At 47.9% G+C, this 23,242-nt stretch overlaps 1 protein-coding gene across 1 annotated transcript in view; it reads right to left on the bottom strand.

Moving 5' to 3' along the window:
• stx5a (syntaxin 5A) overlaps positions 1-23,242 on the bottom strand; it is a 68,283-nt gene that overhangs the window by 29,851 nt on the left and 15,190 nt on the right. Inside the window, exons 2-4 of the mRNA XM_069893846.1 lie at positions 17,205-17,433; positions 8,327-8,397; positions 1,913-1,968 (exon numbers count right to left, since the gene is read on the bottom strand). Of these exons, the coding sequence (XP_069749947.1) occupies positions 1,913-1,968; positions 8,327-8,397; positions 17,205-17,414 (337 nt within the window). The 5' untranslated portion in view covers positions 17,415-17,433. The remainder of the gene's footprint in view (positions 1-1,912; positions 1,969-8,326; positions 8,398-17,204; positions 17,434-23,242) is intronic.

Here is a 23,242-nt window from a genome sequence, read left to right as displayed (position 1 = left end):
AGTGAAAGTGCTCAGCGAAGTGATCTCCCAGTCTGCACCCAGTCTCTCCAAGATTAAGAAAGGCCACAAAGGGAGCATCAGATGCAGGAGATGCTTCCCGCGGATACACGAGTATTGCTTTCACTGGAAAGGACTGTATGGGGCCCCAAATGGTGAGGGGAGAACAAGCGCCTGGAACTGAAACTCACATTGGTGGTGGAAGGGCTTCAACATCACTGCCTTATGTGTATGTGGTAACACTCAAGACCATAAGACATAGGAAGAGAAACAGGCCATACATCCCATTGAGTCCGTTCCAGCATTCAATCATGAGCTGATCCATTTTCCCACAGCCCCACTGCCCAGCCTTCTCCCCGTAACCTTCGAGATCCTGACTAATCAAGACCCTATCAATCTCTGTCTTAAATACACTGAATGACCCAGCCTCCACCACTGCATGTGGGAACAAATTCAACAGATTCACCACCCTCCCGCTGAAGACATTCCTGCACATTTCCATTCTAAGTGGACGCCCTTTAATCTTGAAGTTGTGCCCTCTTGTTCTAGACTCTCCCACCGTAGGAAACAACCTGTCCACGCCTTTCAACATTCAATATGTTTCAATGAGATGCCCCCCTCATTCTCCTAAATTCCAACAAGTACAGGCCAGGAGCTGTCAAACGCTCCTCATATGATAACCCTTTCATTTATGGAATTATCCCATTGAACCTTCTTTGAACCCTCTCCAATATCAGCACATCCTTTCTAAAATGAGGAGCCCAAAACTGCTCACAATCCTCCAGGTGAGGTCTCACCAGTGCATTACAAAGCCTCAACATCACATCCCTGCTCTTGTATTCTATTCCTCTTGAAATGAATGTCACTTTGGCTGAAGTTGATCAGATCAGAGTTCAGGAGCTTGCTTATCACCTGACCCAGAAATAAAAATGGCAGCGCTGCTGCAGGAGCGGACCCACAGGGGGCAAGGAGTGGAGACCCAGCACTTCCGCGCGGAGGGCCAACAGCCATTAGTTCCGTGCAAGGTTTAAACTGCCTGATAAAGGAGACAACTGTGGTTTATTTTAAAATCCTGCAACTGTGGGGTCTGGTCCAAAAGTGGCAGCGCCCATGTTTTTCAGCAATCTTGAGGGGTTGCAGTCTCTGAGGAAGCAGAAGACAAGTGAAACCTGAAAATCTACAGATGGTGTGACTGTAGTAAAAAAATCAGAGATGCTGGAGGAGCTCAGCTGGTCTTGCAGTGTCCATGAGCGGTACAGGAAAAGGTGGCAGTGTCTGAATCAAACAAATGGGGCGGGGAGTTAAGCAAAAGCAGAGGACTGGTGCAGGGGACCAGAAAACAGAGAGCTCCTCCTTCCTGTTTGAAAAGGAGAAGCAGAGGAGATGATCCCATGGGATGGTGACCACAGCAGCGGACCAGTGAGGGTCTTTGTAGCTGAAGAATATACACAGGCGGCAGGCTGTAGATGACTTGAGGCAAGGAACCTACACAGGTCACGGGCGACTTGCGGTCAAAGAGCAGACCAGGCCGCGGACTGCTGGAGACTGGCTCGAGATTTGCTGAAGCGGGACCAGGGTAACAGAACAGAGATGCGAGAGGGTGCCCAGGGCTTCCTGATGATGTCAGAGGTTTGAATCTGGAACTCGGTTGATGATGGTTTGGACAGAAGGTTGTGTGGCTGCAGAGGCTGGAGGTGAATCCACAGACTCTGGGGGACTCTCTTTTGCTTCTCTATCTTAGACTGCAAGGGGCACCTGGCAATTTCAGCTGATGGAGAATTTTTGTCTTACGCAGACTAAAGGAGATTGTGTGAGATGTTACATTCTCTGTGTTATACCCAACAATAAAAGTATCTTGAATCACCACATAATACAGCACCTCCATGTGAGAATTCTGCATGCTGGATATACTTACATATGGTCAGTTTTTCCAGTTTGGAGAACGTGTTACTCAAATCTTTGCCAATCCGTCTGCAACAAAGAACAAGGTAACATGATGGCACAGTTATTCAGCTACATATTCAGGGAGAGGTCCACAGCAAAGATGGTGCGTGCAATGAACTCAATTCCACGACTAATGAGGCCAATGTACCATAAGCCTTCTTAACTACCCTTTCAACCTGCACGGCAACCTTGTGAGATCTATGGGTTTGGACCCCAAGGTCCCTTTGTTAAGAATCCTGCCACTCGCCCATACACTGCCTTCAGATTCACCTTTCCAAAATGCACCACCACACTTATCCAAAATGACCTGTCACTTTTTCACCCAACTCTGCATCCTGTCTATATTCCTGTTGTAACCTTCTGCACTATCTACAACATCTCCAACCTACAAACATCTCCAATCTACAAACTTTCTGACCCTTCCCTCTACTTTTTCATCCAGGTGATTAATAAAAAAAAACACACAAGGAGCAGGGGCCCCACTCACAAAGCCATGCTGACTTTCCCTGAGAAGACTATAGAAACATAGAAGATAGGAGCAGGAGTAGGTCATTCGGCCCTTCGAGCCTGCTCCGCCATTCAGTGAGATCATGGCTGATCTTAAAGTTCAGTACCCTGTCCCCGCCTTCTCTCCGTAACCCCTAATTCCCTTATACTGAAGAAATATATCTAATTCCATCTTAAATGTATTCAATGAACCCCCCCTCTACTGCTCTCTGTGGCAATGAATTCCACAGATTCACTACCCTCTGGGTAAAGAAATTCCTCCTCATCTCGGTCCTAAATGGTTTGCCTATTATCCTCGAACCATGGCCCCGGGTTCTGGACTCCCCCACCATTTGAAACATCCCTTCCGCATCCATTCTGTCCAGTCCTGCCAGAACTTTATATGTCTCTATGAGATCCCCTCTCAATCTTCTAAACTCCAGCGAGTACAATCCCAATTTGCGCAATCTTTCTTCATAAGTTATTCCTGCCATTCCAGGTATCAGCCTGGTGAATCGCCTCTGCACTCCCTCCATTGCAAGAACATCCTTCCTCAGATAACCAAAACTGCACACAATACTCCAGGTGTGGTCTCACCAAGGCTCTGTACAGCTGCAGTAAGGTATCCTTATTCCTATACTCAAACCCTCTTGATATAAAGGCCAATATACCATTTGCCTTTTTAACCGCCTGCTGTACTGCATGCTCGCCTTCAGTGACTGGTGCATAAGTACCCCTAGGACTCTCTGCACTTTCCCATCTCCCAATCTATTGCCATTCAAATAGTAATCTGCCCTCCGGTTTGTATTACCAAAGTGGATAACCTCACATTTATTCACATTGTAGTGCAACATCGAAGTACTCGAGATGGCAGAGGCCGACATCATCGAATCCACGCTGCTGAAGATCCAACTGTGCTGGGTAGGTCACGTCTCCAGAATGGAGGACCATCGCCTTCCCAAGATCGAGTTATATGGCGAGCTCTCCACTGGCCACCGTGACAGAGGTGCACCAAAGAAGAGGTACAAGGACTGCCTAAAGAAATCTCTTGGTGCCTGCCACATTGACCACCGCCAGTGGGCTGATATCGCCTCAAACCATGCATCTTGGCGGCTCACAGTTCGGCGGGTAGCAACCTCCTTTGAAGAAGACCGCAGAGCCCACGTCACTGACAAAAGACAAAGGAGGAAAAACCAACCAATTTTCCCCTGCAACCGCTGCAACCATGTCTGCCTGTCCCGCATCGGACTTGTCAGCCACAAACGAGCCTGCAGCTGACGTGGACATTACCCCTCCATAAATTTTCATCCGCGAAGCCAAGCCAAAGAAAGAAAGTGCATTTGCCATGTATCTGCCCAGTCCCCCAATTTATCCAAACCACACTGGAGCTTCCTGACTCCCTCTTCAGTGCACACAACCCCTCCTAGCTTAGTGTCCTCTGCAAATTTGGAGATATTACATCCAATCCCCTCATCTAGATCATTAATGTAAATTGTGAACAGCTGGGGTCCCAGTAAGATCCCTGTGGCATCCCACTGGTCACTGCCTGCCACTCAGAAAATGAGCCGTTTATCCCAACTCTCTGTCTTCTCTCTGCCAGCCAGTTCTCAATCCACATCAATACCTTGCCTCCAATCCCATGAGCCTTGATTTTGCATGCCAGTCGTTTATAAAGGACCTTATCGAAGGCCTTTTGGAAATCCAGGTACACTGCATCCACTGGCTCTCCCCCATCTATTTTACCTGTCACCATCTCAAAGAATTCCAATAGATTTGTCAAGCTCAATTTACCTTTTGTAAATCCATGTTGACTCTGTCCAATCCCTTCTCTGCTAGTCAAATGCACCGCTATTACATCCTTAATAATGGATTCCATCATTTAGTTCTCCAAATGTTTGTAAATCTTGTCCCTAAGAATGGTCTCTCCAATAGTGGTCTAAATGCCCAGGAATCTCCCCATTACCTTTTCTTTTAAAACAAGACCACATTTGCCATTCTTCAATCCTCCAGTACCTCCCCTGTGGCCAGAGAGGACACAAAGATCATTGCCAATGCTCCAGCAATCTCACCCCTCGCTTCCTGGAGAAACCTGAAGGACATCCCATCTGATCCTGGGGACTTATCAAATCCTAATGTTTTTAAGAAGATCCAGCACTTCCTCCTTCTTAATCTCAACATGGGCCAGCACATAAGCTTGTTCTATTTTGACCTCACCAATTTCTCTCTATGGTGAACAATGAAGCAAAGTTTTCATTTAGGACCTCCCCCTCCTCCAGGCACACGTGGCCTCCTTTATCCTTAAGTAGCCCTTCCTTCACTCTCATCATCCTTCTGTTCTTCACATTTTTCCTTAATCCTACTTGACAAGGTCTTCTCGCACCCCCTTCTAGTTCTCCAGTCCTTTTTTAAGTTCATTTCTGGCTACCATATACAGTAAAATCCCTGGTATTCTGCACCTTTGGGGATTGGTAGATGCTGGATAAGTATACTTTCTGGTTGCTTGAGACTGACTAACTAATCCCTAATGGGTAATGAACCTGGTTAAGTGATAAACCTCTTGGTGGGGGAGCATTTCGAAGATAGTCAACACAATTCCCTGAGATTTAGCACAAAAGCTGACAAAATTAGAAAGTGTTTTTATCGGAGAAGGGCTAATTATGATAGGATGAGGCAGGAACTAGGGACGTAAATTGGGAACACAAGCAATGTGGAGGATGCTTGGGACTATTTGCCTGGGGTTTATGTTAGGTTTTCCCCAAGGAAAAGATGGGAGGAGGGATGGAGGGTTGGCTCTGTGAATGCAGAGCTGAGGGAAGGGAGTCGGAGAGAAAAGGGGAGAGGGACAGAGTTACTTTTGCTTGGTGTTGGGTGTGACTAGGCAACATGATGGTAAATCTTCTCTGCACCCTCTCCAAACCTTTCTCATCCCTCTTATAAAGAGGTGGTCAGAAGTGAACACCAGATTCAAAGTGTGGTCCAACCAGAGTTTCAGAGCTGCCACCTTACCTCTTGACTTTTGAGCTTAATCCCCCAGCTAATCAAGGCCAGCATCCGTCAGCTTTCGGAACTACCCTATCAACCAGCGTGGCAACCTGGATTTGGAGCTCTAGGTCCCTCTGTTCTTCCTCACTGCTAAGAATCTTGCCATTAACCCATGCACTCTGCCTTAAGTGCATGTTTTTTTTTAACCCTATTAGAAAGATTCTGACTGTCTACCCTATCCATGCCTCTCACAACTTTTAAAACTTCTATTGGGTCTAATCTCAGCCTCCGATGCTCCAGAAAACACAACCCAAGTTTGTCCAGCACAGTACACAAAAGTCCTGGAGAAACCCAGCAGGTCACGCAGCATCTCCAGGAAGTAAAAGGCAGTTCAGGCTTGAGTCCTTCATCGGAAATGTGGAGAAACAGTAGGAATAAAATGTTTACGTGTAGGGGGGGGGGGGGGGGGGGAGAAAGGAGCACAGGCTAACAGGTAATGTTTGTCCAACCTCTCCCCCCACCCCCCTTATAGCTCATACCCTCTAAATCAGGCAGCATCCCGGTAAACCTCTTCTGTCACCTTTCCAAAGCCTCCACATCCTGGAATGGAAGTGGACAGGACTGCACACTGTCCTCCGTGTGCAGCCTGGTTACACTGAGCTGGGCTATTGCCCTTAGACTAAGGATGTAGGTGAAAATCAGAGGTGTATGATCCAGAAATCTGAGGTGGAGAGGGTGAGCAAATTTAAATTCACTATTTTGGAGGACTTTTCTTGAACCCAACATATGTAAAGAAAGCACGTCAGCGCCTCTACTTTCTCAGGAGATGGAGAGTTTTGGTATGACATCAAAAACCTTGGCCAACCTCAACAGATGTGATGTTGGAAGTGTGCTGACTGGCTATGTCATGGTCGGACATGGGGGCACCAATAACCTCGAGTGGAAAGCCCCACACAAGGCAGTGGACACAGCTCAGGAAACCAGAGGTAAAACCCTCCCCTTTATCGAGAACATCTACGGGGAACGCTGCCGCCGAAGGGCAGCAGTGATCATCAAGGATCCACACCACTCAGCCTCCATTCTGTTCTCATTGCTATCATTAGGAAAGAGGCAACACTACCACAAGACTCACACCACCAGGTTCAGGAACAGCTGCTACCCATCCACCATCAGACTCTTCAGCGACAAACTCAGAGACTCATTCAAAGACCCTTACTCTGCACATTATGTATCACTCAATATTTATTTTTTCTATATTACAGTTTGTTTGCACTTTCTTCTCATTTAAAGTTCTCTCTTTTGCTTAGGTACTTTTTCTTAAGTACAGATTTTTTGCACAACATAAAAGTAGAAATTCTGCTTGTACTCTTGACAATAAATCTAAACTTTGAAATCGACGGCTCTCTGCTCACTGGAAACTGGGAGATTAGTGAACTGTGCGAGAACAGGACTTGATGCTCTCTGTGGACAAGTAACTTGCCAACAGCCAACGGGTGCATGGACAAGCTGCACTTTGGGAGGACACACAGTACTCTGCAAACGTAGGACGGACACTGCAAACAGTAGGCCATTGAGGAATGCAGACGAATCTGGGAAGACAGATCCATAACTCACTGACAGTGGCGTCACCGGTAGATAGGGTCATAAAGAGAGCTTTTGACACGGCCTTCATAAATCAAAGTCTTGATTGTCAAAGTATAAATCAAAGGAGTTGGAATTTATGGTAAAGTTGTACAAGAAATTGGGGAGGCCAAATTTGGGGTATTGTGTGCAGTTTTGGTCACTAAACGAAAGAGGGCAGAGAAGATTTACTAGGGTGCTGCTGGGACTTGAAGAAATGAGTTACAGGGAAAAGTTACATCAGTTAGGACTTTATTCCCTGGAGCGCCAGACACTGAGGAGAGATTGGACAGAGGTCAAAATAATGAGAGGGAAAGTCAGAGTAAATGCAAGCAAGCTCTTCCCATTTAGACTGGGAGAATCAAGAACTGGAGGATATGGGATAAGGGGGAAAGATTCAGTGACTTTCTTCTCACAGATAGTGGTGGGAATGTGGAATGAGCTGCAAACTGATGTGGTGATTGAAGGCTCAAATTTGACAGTTAAGAAAATATTTGACAGGTACATGGTGGGGAGAGGTATGGAGGGCTATGGCACGAGGCAGAAAAAATAGTTTGGCACAAACTAGTTGGGCTGAAGGGCATGTTTCTTTGCTGTGGTGTTCTGTGGTTGTGGAAAGTGGGAAAATCACGAAAGGGGAAGAAGTGAGCCAGGGACCAGATCGGGGAAGTGGTAGGCCATCCCCTCAGGGCAGAGTCTTGAATTAGGGCGTCAAGTGATCATCAACTTAAAGACAGAGAGGAATCTGGGCCCTTGGCTGCAAATCTTTGGACATCACTGCCCCTGAAGTGGGATAAAGGTTGACTGACGGAGACCTCTGCACAAATGCTCACTGAAGCTCACTCGAGACTTGTGTGATTCACCTCTAGATAGAGCATTACAGCACAGTATAGGCCCTTTAGCCCATGACGTAATGCTAACTTGTGTAGCTCTACTCCACAAGAATCTAAATCTCACACTCATAACCCTTTATTTTTCTTACATCCATGTGCCAAAGAATCTTCTAAATGTCCCTACTGAACCAGCCTCCACCACCACCCATGGCAATGCATTCCAGGCCCCCACCACTCTCTATTTATAAAAAAACTCACCCCTGACGTCTCCCCACTCACTTCAAACCAACATCATGAGGTATCTGCTACTGTCAACTCAGGGAAAAGGTGCTGGCTGTCCACCCGATCACAGCCCCTCATAATCCTACCAGTGCAGGGGTAAGGATGCCCCCACCCCGGCACCCCACTTAATGCGCTCCCACCACCGAATCAGAGCACCATGCATATATTGTGGTTACACTCACTTGGCCATGACTGTGAATTCACTCCTCTGACGCACCGCATTCAGGTGGGGTTTGTTAGCCCGCAACCCATTCTGAAAGAGAAAGAGCAGAGATGAGGGCTTTGGTCAAACAGCGCAAACAATTTTTCTGTACATTTTCAAAAGAAGTTTAACATCATCTGATTGCATGTGTACAGGACTGGGCATACAGGGTGGCAGCAGTTAGCATGATGCTACTACAGCACCAGTGACTGGGACTTGAATCCGGCACGGTCTCTCAGCAGTTTCTACATTCTACCAGTGGTTTCCTCCAGCCCTTCAGAAAACATATTGGGGCTGTAGGTCAACTGGACGTAATTGGGTGGCATGGGATCATGGGCTGGAAGGGCCTGTTACCATGCTGCATGTCTAAACTTTCTCTGGACAATGGTACATGTGCAGACAATACACAGCACATAACAATGCAATTTAAAATAAATATTCAGTAAAATTACCATTATCCGGAATTCAAGCAACTGGCAGCCTCAAGCAGCCAGCAAAAAAAAAAAACAGAAAAAAAAACGAACTTTGAAAAATTGGCATCCCCTTGCGGCAAGTTCACCAATCGTGCAATCTCTTGCAACAGGAAAATCCACTTATCCAGCATAGGTGCCAGATACAGGGGGTGGGGTGGGGTTTATTGTATGTAAAGATTTTGGGGTGATTTACTCGGTCATCAATCTCACAGCCTCCAAGCAGTAGCTCATTCCCAGCTTGGCAGTCCTGATTTTGATGCTTTTGTACCTCTTCCTTAATAGTTATGGGTCAACGATATAGTGTGCTGGGTGGAAAGCCATCGGTGAGGCCAGGTTTGGAATATTGTGTGCAGTTCTGGTCTCCAAATTATAGGAAGGATAAGGTTGAGAGAGTGCAGAAAAGGTTTACAAAAATCCTGCCTAGATTGCAGTATCTAGAATATGAAGATTGAGTCGACTGGGACTTTATTCATTAGAACGTAGAAGGTTGAGGGGGGATTTGATTGAGGTGTTTAAAATTATGAGGGGAATAGATAGAATAGATGTGAATAGGCTCTTTCCCCTGAGGGTAGGGGAGATTGGAACAAGGGGTCATAAGTTAAGGGTTAGAGGGGAAAACTTTAGGAGTAATACAAGGGGAAGCCTCTTCACTCAGAGAGGGGTGGCTGAGTGGAATGACTTTCCGGAAAAGGTAGTTGCGGCATGGTTAATTCTGTCATTTAAGAAGAGGTTGGATGAGTCCATGGATGTGAGGAGATTGGAGGGTTATAGACAAGGGAGTGGGTAGGTGGAACTAGTGGAGTTTCTCATAGATCGATGAGGAATAGAAGGGCCAATATGGTCTGTTTCCATACTGTAATTGTTACATGGTTATATTTATGCAATGCTCCCACTAAATGTTGTTCCTCCTCCCTCCCCATTAAACTACGCAGGGCCCTGACCTGAAATGTCGAACACTCTTTCCCACCACCCCCCCCACCTCCTTCCCAGATGCTGCTCCTGTAGATGGAGCTGGATGAACTCTGGATCATTTGTGAGACAGAGAGGAGGACAGACAGAAGCTATAAGGAGACAGTCACACCCAAGAGGGAAGAGACAGGTAACTGGGTGACCACTTGCAGAGGGAAGGGGATTAGATAGTCACCGCAGAGCAACCAATAGTGGCCATTCCCCACATCAGCAAGTATTCTGTTTTGGTTACTGCTGCCAGGGGTGGTGGGGGGCAGGGGATGATGATCTACCAGGGACAGCAGTGGTGGTCAGGTCTCTTGCACAGTCTGGACCTTTGGCTCAGAAGAGAGGGGAGGAGGAGAGTTGTAGTGATTGGGGAATTCGATAGGGGAACAGATAGGAGAATCCATGTACAAGATCGAGACTCCCGGATGGTAGGTTACCTCCCATGTGCCAGGGACAGCAAGTCCACAGTATTCTCAAGCAGCCAGATGCCAAGGTCCACGTTGGTACCGATGACAGAGATAGGAAAAGGGACGATCAGAGCCAGAATCACCAGGCTGAGGAACAGCTTCTTCCCACAGACCAGTGAGAATGCTGAACGACCAAAGGAACTGCTCAAACTAACCTTCTGAGACTCTCTTACGCACAAAGCAATATTTATTTATTTATTTGAAGAGACGTTATACTCGTCGTGTATATGTTCTATGTCTGGTTGTGTGTCTGTGTGTTTCACATTGAGGACTGGAGAATGCTGTTTTGTCGGGTTGTATCACAAAGATAAGCGTATACAGAGCCGTTGTCATACCCACACTCCTTTTCGGCTCCGAATCATGGGTCCTCTACCGGCACCACCTACGGCTCCTAGAACGCTTCCACCAGCGTTGTCTCCGCTCCATCCTCAACATCCATTGGAGCGCTTACATCCCTAACGTCGAAGTACTCGAGATGGCAGAGGTCGACAGCATCGAGTCCACGCTGCTGAAGATCCAGCTGCGCTGGATGGGTCACGTCTCCAGAATGGAGGACCATCGCCTTCCCAAGATCGTGTTATATGGCGAGCTCTCCACTGGCCACCGTGACAGAGGTGCACCAAAGAAAAGGTACAAGGACTGCCTAAAGAAATCTCTTGGTGCCTGCCACATTGACCACCGCCAGTGGGCTGATAACGCCTCAAACCGTGCATCTTGGCGCCTCACAGTTTGGCGGGCAGCAACCTCCTTTGAAGAAGACCGCAGAGCCCACCTCACTGACAAAAGGCAAAGGAGGAAAAACCCAACACCCAACCCCAACCAACCAATTTTCCCCTGCAACCGCTGCAATCGTGTCTGCCTGTCCCGCATCGGACTTGTCAGCCACAAACGAGCCTGCAGCTGACGTGGACTTTTTACCCCCTCCATAAATCTTCGTCCGCGAAGCCAAGCCAAAGAAAGATGTGTACAATCAGATAACAATAAACTTGACTTGAGGCAACGAACATAAACAAAATCGTGGGAAATAAATGGGTAAAAAGAATACAGAAGTTTAAAATTGATGCACCTCACCGTTAGTTCTCCGTTCATGCAACATGCAGTCTCAAGGAATGGGGAGATTCATTTATCAGGTGTCTACCAATCCCGTGCGTTTGCGTGTGTGCGCGCGCGCATGTGTGTTTTCGTGTGCGTGCGCGCATGTGTGTTTTCGTGTGCGTGCGCGCATGTGTGTTTTCGTGTGCGTGCGTGCATGTGTGCATGCATGTGCGTGTTATGTCTGGTTGAGTAGCTGCATGTTTTGCCTCTAGGACCAGAGATCACTGTTTCGTCAGGTTCTATTTTTACAATTGGGTGATAACAAATGGACTTGAAGCAGGAATATAGGGAGTGAGGAAGAAACTGAAAAGCAGGACCTCAAGGGTGGTGATCGCTGGATTGCTGCCTGTGCCACGCACCAGCAAGGGCAAGAATAGGACATTGTAGCAGATGAATGTGTGGCTGAGGAGTTGGTGCAGGTGTCAGGATTCAGATTCGTGGATCATTTGGATCTCTTCTGGCGCAGGCATGACCTGTACAAAAAGGATAGGTTGCACCTGAACAGGAGGGGGACTAATATCCTGGCGCACAGATTTGCAAGAGCAATTGGGGAGGGTTTAAACTAGTTTGGTTGGGGGACAATGGGAACCAGAATGAGAGGTCAGTGAATAGGGCAGAAAATGCACAAGTAGATTTGACGTGTAATGAGATTGTGAGGAAGGACAGGCAGTCAATAGGGGCAAATTACAAACACAAGAATAAGATTTTAACTTGGTGTAATTTGGAAACAAAGAGTGATGAATACAGCACTGAAGGTCTTGTATTTAAATGCCCGCAATATACAAAATGAGGTTGATGATCTAGTGGTGGAGCTGAAAGTGGCAGGTGTGACATTGTGGCCATCACTAACTCGTGGCTGAAAGACGACCACAATTGGGAACTCAATATCCGTAGATACAGGACGTATTTGTACAGACACAAGAAGAGAAAGGTAGGGAGAGAGGTTGGGGAGGTTCTGCTGCTTAAAAATTAAATCTTTGTAGAGAGGAGACATTGGACCAGAAGATATAGAATATCTTGTGGGTAAAAAGACCCTGATGGGAATAGTTATCCACACAGCAGCCAGGATGTGGCATGCAATGTACAGAAGGAGATAAAGAAGGCATGCAAAAAGGACAACAGTCATGGGGGATTTTAATCCACAGGTCGATTGGGAAAACCTGGTTGGTGTTGGATCCCAGGAGAAGGAATTTATTGCATGGTTTCTTAAACAGCTTGTACCTGAGCGGACCAGAGAAGCAAACGGCAATTCTGCCTTGGGTAATGCATATTGAATTAAAGTTGATAGGGAAGATGACGGCAAGGGAACCGTTAGGACGCAGAGATCGTAAAATGATAGAATTCACCCTGAAGTTTGAGAGGGAGAAACTAAAATCAGAGGTGTCAGTATAACCAGTGGAATAAAGCGGACTCTACAGAGGTATGAGAGGGGAACTGGCAAAAGTTGATTGGAAAAAACACCAGCTTGGGTGGGGGGCGGGGGGGGGGGAATGGCTGGAGTTTCTGCGTGAATTAAGGAAGGTGCAGGGTGGGTATATTCCAAAAAAAGAATTATTTGAATGGAAAAGTATGGCTGACAAGAGAAGTCAGAGCCAAAATAAAAGCAGAAGAAAGGCCATATAAAGAAGCAAAAATAGTGGGAAGACAGGGTCTGGGAAGTTTTGGAAAGATAACAGAAGGCAACTAAGAAGGTCACAAGGATGGAAAAAAAGAACTTAGAAAAGAAAATAATATCAAAAAGGGTACTAAAAGCTTTTTTAAAAGTATATTAAGAGTTTATAAAAAAGAGGTGAGAGAAGATATAGGGCCAATAGAGGGCAGGAGAAGCAAACACCAGGCAGCATCTGAAGAAAGTGAAGGGGAGATGTCAGGAGTACATTTAAAAAAAAACACAGTTGTGGAACACATTGCGGGGGTAGTGGTTGAGGCGGAAACATTAGGGGCATTTAAGAAACTCTTAGACAGGCATGTGGATGAAACAAAAACAGAAGATTATGAGGTAAGAAGGGTTTAGTTTTTATTGGTAGGAATATATCGGTTAGCACAACTGAAAAGTGGTATGGATGGAATCCCCCCAGAAGTCTGGAAGGCTGGCGGCAAAACTCTGCATGCCAAACTGCATGAGTTTTTCAAGCTTTGTTGGGACCAAGGTAAACTGCCTCAGGATCTTCGTGATGCCACCATCATCACCCTGCACAAAAACAAAGGCGAGAAATCAGACTGCTCAAACTACAGGGGAATCACGTTGCTCTCCATTGCAGGCAAAATCTTCGCTAGGATTCTACTAAATAGAATAATACCTAGTGTCGCCGAGAATATTCTCCCAAAATCACAGTGCGGCTTTCGCGCAAACAGAGGAACTACTGACATGGTCTTTGCCCTCAGACAGCTCCAAGAAAAATGCAGAGAACAAAACAAAGGACTCTACATCACCTTTGTTGACCTCACCAAAGCCTTCGACACCGTGAGCAGGAAAGGGCTTTGGCAAATACTAGAGCGCATCGGATGTCCCCCAAAGTTCCTCAACATGATTATCCAACTGCACGAAAACCAACAAGGTCGGGTCAGATACAGCAATGAGCTCTCTGAACCCTTCTCCATTAACAATGGCGTGAAGCAAGGCTGTGTTCTGGCACCAACCCTCTTTCCAATCTTCTTCAGCATGATGCTGAACCAAGCCATGAAAGACCCCAACAATGAAGACGCTGTTTACATCCGGTACCGCACGGATGGCAGTCTCTTCAATCTGAGGCGCCTGCAAGCTCACACCAAGACACAAGAGAAACTTGTCCGTGAACTACTCTTTGCAGACGATGCCGCTTTAGTTGCCCATTCAGAGCCAGCTCTTCAGCGCTTGACGTCCTGCTTTGCGGAAACTGCCAAAATGTTTGGCCTGGAAGTCAGCCTGAAGAAAACTGAGGTCCTCCATCAGCCAGCTCCCCACCATGATTACCAGCCCCCCCACATCTCCATCGGGCACACAAAACTCAAAACGGTCAACCAGTTTACCTATCTCGGCTGCACCATTTCATCAGACGCAAGGATCGACAATGAGATAGACAACAGACTCGCCAAGGCAAATAGCGCCTTTGGAAGACTACACAAAAGAGTCTGGAAAAACAACCAACTGAAAAACCTCACAAAGATAAGCGTATACAGAGCCGTTGTCATACCCACACTCCTGTTCGGCTCCGAATCATGGGTCCTCTACCGGCACCACCTACGGCTCCTAGAACGCTTCCACCAGCGTTGTCTCCGCTCCATCCTCAACATCCATTGCAGCGCTTACATCCCTAACGTCGAAGTACTCGAGATGGCAGAGGTCGACAGCATCGAGTCCACGCTGCTGAAGATCCAGCTGCGCTGGATGGGTCACGTCTCCAGAATGGAGGACCATCGCCTTCCCAAGATCGTGTTATATGGCGAGCTCTCCACTGGCCACCGTGACAGAGGTGCACCAAAGAAAAGGTACAAGGACTGCCTAAAGAAATCTCTTGGTGCCTGCCACATTGACCACCGCCAGTGGGCTGATATCGCCTCAAACCGTGCATCTTGGCGCCTCACAGTTTGGCGGGCAGCAACCTCCTTTGAAGAAGACTGCAGAGCCTACCTCACTGACAAAAGGCAAAGGAGGAAAAACCCAACACCCATCCCCAACCAACCAATTTTCCCCTGCAACCGCTGCAATCGTGTCTGCCTGTCCCGCATAGGACTTGTCAGCCACAAACGAGTCTGCAGCTGACGTGGACTTTTTACCCCCTCCATAAATCTTCGTCCGCGAAGCCAAGCCAAAGATATCGGTTAGCACAACATCACTACTGTGCAGTAGTGTTCAATGTTTTAAGACAAGAAGGTGGCAGAGGAACTGAATGAACACTTTGCATCACTCTTCACATTGGAAGATATTAGCAGTATATCCGATTTTAAAGGGCGTCAGGGCAGAGAGGCGAGTGCAGTTATGTTCACTACAGAGGTGGTGCTCAGGAAGCTGAATGATCCAAGGGTAGATAAATCTTGTGGACCAGATGGAAGGCACCCTTGGGTTCTGAAAGAAGCAGCTATAGAAATTATGGAGGAATTAGTAATGATCTTCTAAGAATCAACAGAACTTGGCATGATTCAGCACGACATGAAAAATGAAGGAGCTGACAAGGTCTGGACCCAGGACGGCAGTGGCCTCAAGGGGTTGCAGACTCCGGGAGAAACAGCGGGCTGGCGCAAGGTACCAGTAACAGAGAGGATGTTCCCCATCAAGAAGGAGAAGCAGAGGGGGCAACCCCAAGGACGGACCAGCGAGGGGCACTGCGGCTGAAGGACCCACACGGGTTACGGGCTGTTGGCGACTTGAGATCAAAGAACTCACTGCAGGCCACTGGAGACCAGCTCATGAGAACCAGATATCGGAACAGGGATTCAAGAGGAAAATGAAGGACCTCGGATGCTGAAGGCTTCTACATCCTGCCGCAGGTTTGGATCTGGGTTCAGGTTGCCAATGGTTTGAGCTGAACTGGTCTTGTGCAGCTGCAGATGCTGCAGGAGCGCTGGAGGCAAATTCACGGACACTCAGTGATTCGGGGGGGGGGGGGGGGGAAGATAGGGGCACTCTCTCTTGCTTCTCTTTCTCTCACTCTAAGGGGCACTGGGCCATTCTATTGCTGATGAAAAATCTTTGCCTGTCTTATGGCAGACTAAAGGCAATTTTGTGTAATATTACATAACAATAAATAGGATCTGATCTGAAAATCGCAACGGTCTCTCTGCTGCTTAAAAAAGGGATGCAGCAGGAAGGAACTTGTAGACCTGTTAGCCTAACATTGGTAGTTGGAAAGTTGTTGGAATTGATTGTCAAGGATGAGGTTACGGGGTACCTGGAGGTGCAATGACAAGATAAGCCAAAGTCTGCACGGTTTCCTTCCGGGAACATCTTGCCTGACAAACCTACTGCAATTTTATTTGAGGAAACCACAAGCAGGCTGGACATGCAGTAGAGGTTGGATATTTGGATTTTCAAAAGGTCTTTGACAAGGGACCACCTATGAGGCTGCTTCACAAGACTAGAGCCCATGGTATTACGGGAAAGATACCAGCATAGAAATTGCATTGGCTGATTGGTAGGAGTAAAGGGATCCTATTCTGGTTTGCTTCTAGTTACCCGTGGTGTTCCACAGGGGGTCGGTGTTGGGGCCACGACTTTTTATGTTGTATGTTAATGGTTTGGATGGCAGAATGAATGGCTTTGTGGCCAAGCTTGCAGATAATATAAAGATCGGTGGAGGAGCAGGTAGTGAGGAGGGAACAGAGAGGCTGAAGGGAGACGGATCAATCAGCAGAACGGGCAAAGATGTGGCAAATTAAATACAATGTTGGGAAGTGTATGGTCATGCATTTTGGTAGAAGGAGTAAAAGGGCAGACTATTGTTTAGATGGGAGCATATTCAAAATTCTGTGGTGAAAATGGACTTTCTCACCATGTGGCAAACTCCATCCTGGTAATGACTGTGGTCACCAGCTCGGGATCAGAATCCAATGAAAGATTAATTTTAATTTAATTTTGAGACAGCATGGTAACAGGGCCTTCTGGCCCATAAGTCTGTACTGCCTGAATATACCCATGTGACCTATTTACCCACAATCCCTGTCCATCTTTGCAACGTAGGAGAAAACCCAGACGAACATTTGGGGGGGGGGGGGGAAGAGAGAGAACATACAGACAGCGCAGGATTTGAACCCAGGTCGCTGGTGCTGCAATAGCGTCACACTACCACACTGCCAGTCCTTGCCGGAGTTGGGAGCAAGGGGTGCACACGGCACACTCAGGGCCATGGCAACACCTTCCTTACCCCCACCATAATCGCTGAGCACTCACCTGTCTGCTCTGCAGTGACTTGCAGGCTGCGTAGAACTCCTGTGTGCGATCCCGGCATGACATGGCGTCTTCCTGGAAGGTAGGCAGCGGGGTACTGGAAAAGGTGGAGAGGTAAGGGAAGGACTTGGAGGAGAGTACTTGCGTCTGTGCTGGGCCAAAGTACACCCCCTGCTCAGTACTTGAGGGACCGAGGCGTCGTCGCGTAGTCATCGAGGCTCATAACCTCTGCCTGGGATAGAGAAAATAGTTGTTATTTTACATTTATCCTTAAAACAAGAACCCCAGAGAGTTTACCAGGCAAGGGGCAATCCCACAACAAGAGATGTCACACTTGGAGTGTTGTGAACGGTTCTGGTGACTCCCAGTGATGTCACTCAGCTGGAAATAGTGTGGAGCGGAGTTAACCAAATTGTGGGCCACATACAGAAAAATACAAGGAGTCACTGGCCAGCAGTTTTCAACCAGGCAACAAAGGGAGTTTCCTGTCAAACTAACGACACGACTGAACTGTTTCATCATCGACATTACAGATGTTTATTGATGTGGTCACATATTACAGTAGGCATTTCCACAGCAGCTGCTCTTAAATTTAATATAAATTAATACAATTAAACTCTTTAAAACTATCATTCAAAACGCAGTCCAAAAGAAGAACAGGAGATAAGATAAAGAAAAGGACCAGGTCGTCTCCAACATTCCTCAACGACGCTCAGTGAACACAGTTCACAGCCCAAGTGTCCCCTTCAATGATTCTGATGCATTGTGTCAATCTGTAGATGGACTATTAAAGATCAGCTGTTAGAGTTAACAGATTCCTTGCAAATCAAACAAACTTTTTTGACTTCTGTTAAACAGTATTAATTTTCCCACTGTCTGAAATTTATGCCATTCCCTTGCTATTTTCTGTCATTTTGGTTCCTCCAAATTTAATCAACTGAGGCGAGAGTCTCTTTAAAACGAGGCGAACGGCTCGTTAAAGTGCGGCAAACGGCTCGTTAAAGTGCGGCAAACGGCTCGTTAAAGTGCGGCAAACGGCTCGTTAAAGTGCGGCAAACGGCTCGTTAAAGTGCGGCAAACGGCTCGTTAAAGTGCGGCAAACGGCTCGTTAAAGTGCGGCAAACGGCTCGTTAAAGTGCGGCAAACGGCTCGTTAAAGTGCGGCAAACGGCTCGTTAAAGTGCGGCAAACGGCTCGTTAAAGTGCGGCAAACGGCTCGTTAAAGTGCGGCAAACGGCTCGTTAAAGTGCGGCAAACGGCTCGTTAAAGTGCGGCAAACGGCTCGTTAAAGTGCGGCAAACGGCTCGTTAAAGTGCGGCAAACGGCTCGTTAAAGTGCGGCAAACGGCTCGTTAAAGTGCGGCAAACGGCTCGTTAAAGTGCGGCAAACGGCTCGTTAAAGTGCGGCAAACGGCTCGTTAAAGTGCGGCAAACGGCTCGTTAAAGTGCGGCAAACGGCTCGTTAAAGTGCGGCAAACGGCTCGTTAAAGTGCGGCAAACGGCTCGTTAAAGTGCGGCAAACGGCTCGTTAAAGTGCGGCAAACGGCTCGTTAAAGTGCGGCAAACGGCTCGTTAAAGTGCGGCAAACGGCTCGTTAAAGTGCGGCAAACGGCTCGTTAAAGTGCGGCAAACGGCTCGTTAAAGTGCGGCAAACGGCTCGTTAAAGTGCGGCAAACGGCTCGTTAAAGTGCGGCAAACGGCTCGTTAAAGTGCGGCAAACGGCTCGTTAAAGTGCGGCAAACGGCTCGTTAAAGTGCGGCAAACGGCTCGTTAAAGTGCGGCAAACGGCTCGTTAAAGTGCGGCAAACGGCTCGTTAAAGTGCGGCAAACGGCTCGTTAAAGTGCGGCAAACGGCTCGTTAAAGTGCGGCAAACGGCTCGTTAAAGTGCGGCAAACGGCTCGTTAAAGTGCGGCAAACGGCTCGTTAAAGTGCGGCAAACGGCTCGTTAAAGTGCGGCAAACGGCTCGTTAAAGTGCGGCAAACGGCTCGTTAAAGTGCGGCAAACGGCTCGTTAAAGTGCGGCAAACGGCTCGTTAAAGTGCGGCAAACGGCTCGTTAAAGTGCGGCAAACGGCTCGTTAAAGTGCGGCAAACGGCTCGTTAAAGTGCGGCAAACGGCTCGTTAAAGTGCGGCAAACGGCTCGTTAAAGTGGGGCAAACGGCTCTTTAAACTGCGGCAAACGGCTCTTTAAACTGCGGCAAACGGCTCTTTAAACTGCGGCAAACGGCTCTTTAAACTGCGGCAAACGTTTTTTTTTTGTTTTTTTTTTACACGTCAGCACCTCTACCTCCTCGGGAGTTTGCCGAGGTTTGGCATATATGGGGTTGGAGGGTTATGGGCGAAGAGTGGGAGGGGGGAACTAGTGGAGTTGTTCAAGTGAACCGGCGCGGACTCAAAGGGCCGATATGGCCTGTTTCTGCGCTGTAAACTGTTATATGGTTACAAAAGACCTCAAAAATGAAGACGCTGTTTACATCCGGTACCGCACGGATGGCAGTCTCTTCAATCTGAGGCGCCTGCAAGCTCACACCAAGACACAAGAGCAACTTGTCCGTGAACTACTCTTTGCAGACGATGCCGCTTTAGTTGCCCATTCAGAGCCAGCTCTTCAGCGCTTGACGTCCTGTTTTGCGGAAACTGCCAAAATGTTTGGCCTGGAAATCAGACTGAAGAAAACTGAGGTCCTCCATCAGCCAGCTCCCCACCATGACTACCAGACCCCCCACATCTCCATCGGGCACACAAAACGGTCAACCAGTTTACCTATCTCGGTTGCACCGTTTCATCGGATGCAAGGATCGACAACGAGATAGACAACAGACTTGCCAAGGCAAATAGTGCTTTTGGAAGACTATACAAAAGAGTCTGGAAAAACAACCAACTGAAAAACCTCACAAAGATTAGCGTATACAGAGCCGTTGTCATACCCACTCTCCTGTTCGGCTCCGAATCATGGGTCCTCTACCGGCATCACCTACGGCTCCTAGAACGCTTCCACCAGCATTGTCTCCGCTCCATCCTCAACATTCATTGGAGCGACTTCATCCCTAACATCAAAGTACTCGAGATGGCAGAGGCCGACAGCATCGAATCCATGCTGCTGAAGATCCAACTGCGCTGGGTTGGTCACATCTCCAGAATGGAGGACCATCGCCTTCCCAAGATCGTGTTATATGGCGAGCTCTCCACTGGCCACCGTGACAGAGGTGCACCAAAGAAGAGGTACAAGAACTGCCTAAAGAAATCTCTTGGTGCCTGCCACATTGACCATCGCCAGTGGGCTGATATCGCCTCAAACCGTGCATCTTGGCGCCTCACAGTTCGGCGGGCAGCAACCTCCTTTGAAGAAGACCGTAGAGCCCACCTCACTGACAAAAGAAAAAGGAGGAAAAACCCAACACCCAACCCCAACCAACCAATTTTCCCTTGCAACCGCTGCAACCGTGTCTGCCTGTCCCGAATCGGACTTGTCAGCCACAAACGAGCCTGCAGCTGACGTCCGTGAAGCCAAGACAAAGAAGAATTGACAATGAATAACATTTTAAGTGTAGGTCTTCTATTTGTTCAAAGCAGCAGTGACATCTAGTGGTGAAACTAAAAATGTACACACAGAGCAATTTATTGTCAGAAACTTTGTTCTAATGTGTCATATTCTATTTAATTTTTAAAATTAACTTTGGGCCAATTAAAAATGGGCAATGGGTTGCAATGGCTGAGGCCAGCAGTTTGGCTCAGGTTTAATTGGTTCCAGTTCCCACAGTCCCGTTAAGCCCACCGGGACCCCGGTCCCCACCCTCCCTCAAAACCCACCTGGACCCCAGTCCCCATCCTCCTTCAAAACACACCAGGACCCCGGTCCCCTCCCACCCTTAAAACCCACTGGGACTCTGGTCCCCAAACTCTCTTAAAACCCACTGGGACCCCACCCTCCTTCAAAACCCACTGGGACCTCGGTCCCCACCCTCCCTCAAAACCCACTGGGACCCCGGTCCCCACCCTCCCTCAAAACCCACTGGGACCCCAGACCCCACCCTCCCTTAAAACCCACTGGGATCCAAGTCCCCAAACTCTCTTAAAACCCACTGATTTATTGGAACATTTATGCTACTGTGAAATATCTAAGAAAAATGTATCAAAAAGTGTGTCGATGTTTTAATTAAAGCATATATATAGTCCAGCTCCTGCAAATCTCAAGTGTAGATTGTCAGGGAACTGACTGGATCAAGATTATATTCAGTGTCTAACAGTTGATCAAAGAAAAACTCCTCCACTCCATTAGTCAGGAAGGCACAGCAGTGCCTACACTTCCTCAGAAAGGTGAGGGCAAGGTTACCCGTCCCCATCTTGACAACATTTTATAGGAGCACCATTGAGAGCGTCTGGTCCGGCTGCATCATTGTGTGTGTCAGTAGCTGCAAAGCATCGGACTGAAAGTCAATACAGAGGATCGTCAAAACAGTCAAGAGGATCACCGGGGCCTCCCTTTCCTCTACTGATGAGATCCACAGGGAGCTTTGCCTAAACAGGGCACAAAGAATTGTTGAGGACCTTTTCCATCCAGTGCCCAGTATCTTTGACCCACTACTTTCAATGAGGTGGTACAGGAGCATCAAAATCAGGATTGTCAGGCTGGGGAATGGCTTCTCCCCAACAGGCTGAGACTGATGAACAGTATCCCATAACCGAGTAAATCATCCCATAATATTTTAATATATAGGTGATTACTATGTGGGAGCGCTGGCAGTGGTGCACAGAGGTGCACCAAAGAAAAGGTACAAGGACTGCCTAAAGAAATCTCTTGGTGCCTGCCACATTGACCACCGCCAGTGGGCTGATAACGCCTCAAACCGTGCATCTTGGCACCTCACAGTTTGGCGGGCAGCAACCTCCTTTGAAGAAGACCGCAGAGCCCACCTCACTGACAAAAGGCAAAGGAGGAAAAACCCAACACCCAACCCCAACCAACCAATTTTCCCCTGCAACCGCTGCAATCGTGTCTGCCTGTCCCGCATCGGACTTGTCAGCCACAAACGAGCCTGCAGCTGACGTGGACTTTTTACCCCCTCCATAAATCTTCGTCCGCGAAGCCAAGCCAAAGAATGTGCTGTGCATTTGTGTGTGCACCGTGGCCCAGGGAAACACTGTTTCGTCAGATGATGGTACACTTGAACTTGGAGTGCACAGGGTGGATAGCGGTCAGCGCAACATTATAACAGTGCCTGAGACCCTGGTTCGAAACCGGCGCGTCTGTAAGGAGTTTGTATGTCCTCCCTGTGTCTACATGGGTTTCCTTCGGGTCCTTTGGTTTCCTCCCATTCTCCAAAGTGTATGGTGGTCATACGTTAATTGGGGTATTTAGGCATCAAGTGCTTCGTGGGCTGGAAGGGCCTGTTACCATGCTGTATGTCTCAATTAAAAATTTTTCTTTTCAAGTGTTCAGGATGGAGCATACTCTTCATAATCTTTGCCCAGGAGGGGTCAACATCTGACAGGATCATAAAGAAGAGGTGGTATGATAAAAACTGGCGGCACTGCCAGAGATGCTGTAATGATGTGGACCCATGGAGAGAGTCACAGCTCTCCCACAGGGTCTGAACGCCCAGTCCCACTGCCATCGGCTCTGTACAGGCTTTAACCAGCCTGTAAATGGAGCCAACAGAGGCTTTATTTAAAAATACCGTGATCAAGATGGCAATGCCTATGATCGGCTGCAGCCACAAAGGGTTACGGACTTCGGAGAAGTAGAGGACTGGCACATGGCACCAAAACACGGAGAGACCAGTGCCTGTTTAAGAAGAGGGGACGACCCAGAGGATGGTAACCACGATGACGGACCAGTGAGAGGATTTGCAGCTGAGGAACACAGGCAGCAGGCTGTTGGAGACTCAAGGTGAGGAATCCTTGTAGGTTGCTTGTGACTGTGGTTATGGGTTTTCACAGCAGGTGGCGGAACTGCTGGAGACTGGCTAAAGGGGCACCAGGTTATTGCAAACAGGATACGAGAGGGTGCCAAGGGGTTTCCTGATTGTGTTGGAAGTTGGA

The sequence above is a fragment of the Narcine bancroftii genome, chromosome 8 (assembly GCF_036971445.1).
Source record: "Narcine bancroftii isolate sNarBan1 chromosome 8, sNarBan1.hap1, whole genome shotgun sequence".
Lineage (NCBI taxonomy): Eukaryota > Metazoa > Chordata > Chondrichthyes > Torpediniformes > Narcinidae > Narcine > Narcine bancroftii.
Note: the sequence above shows the minus strand (reverse complement) of the source record. Positions and strands in the feature narration are given on the sequence as shown.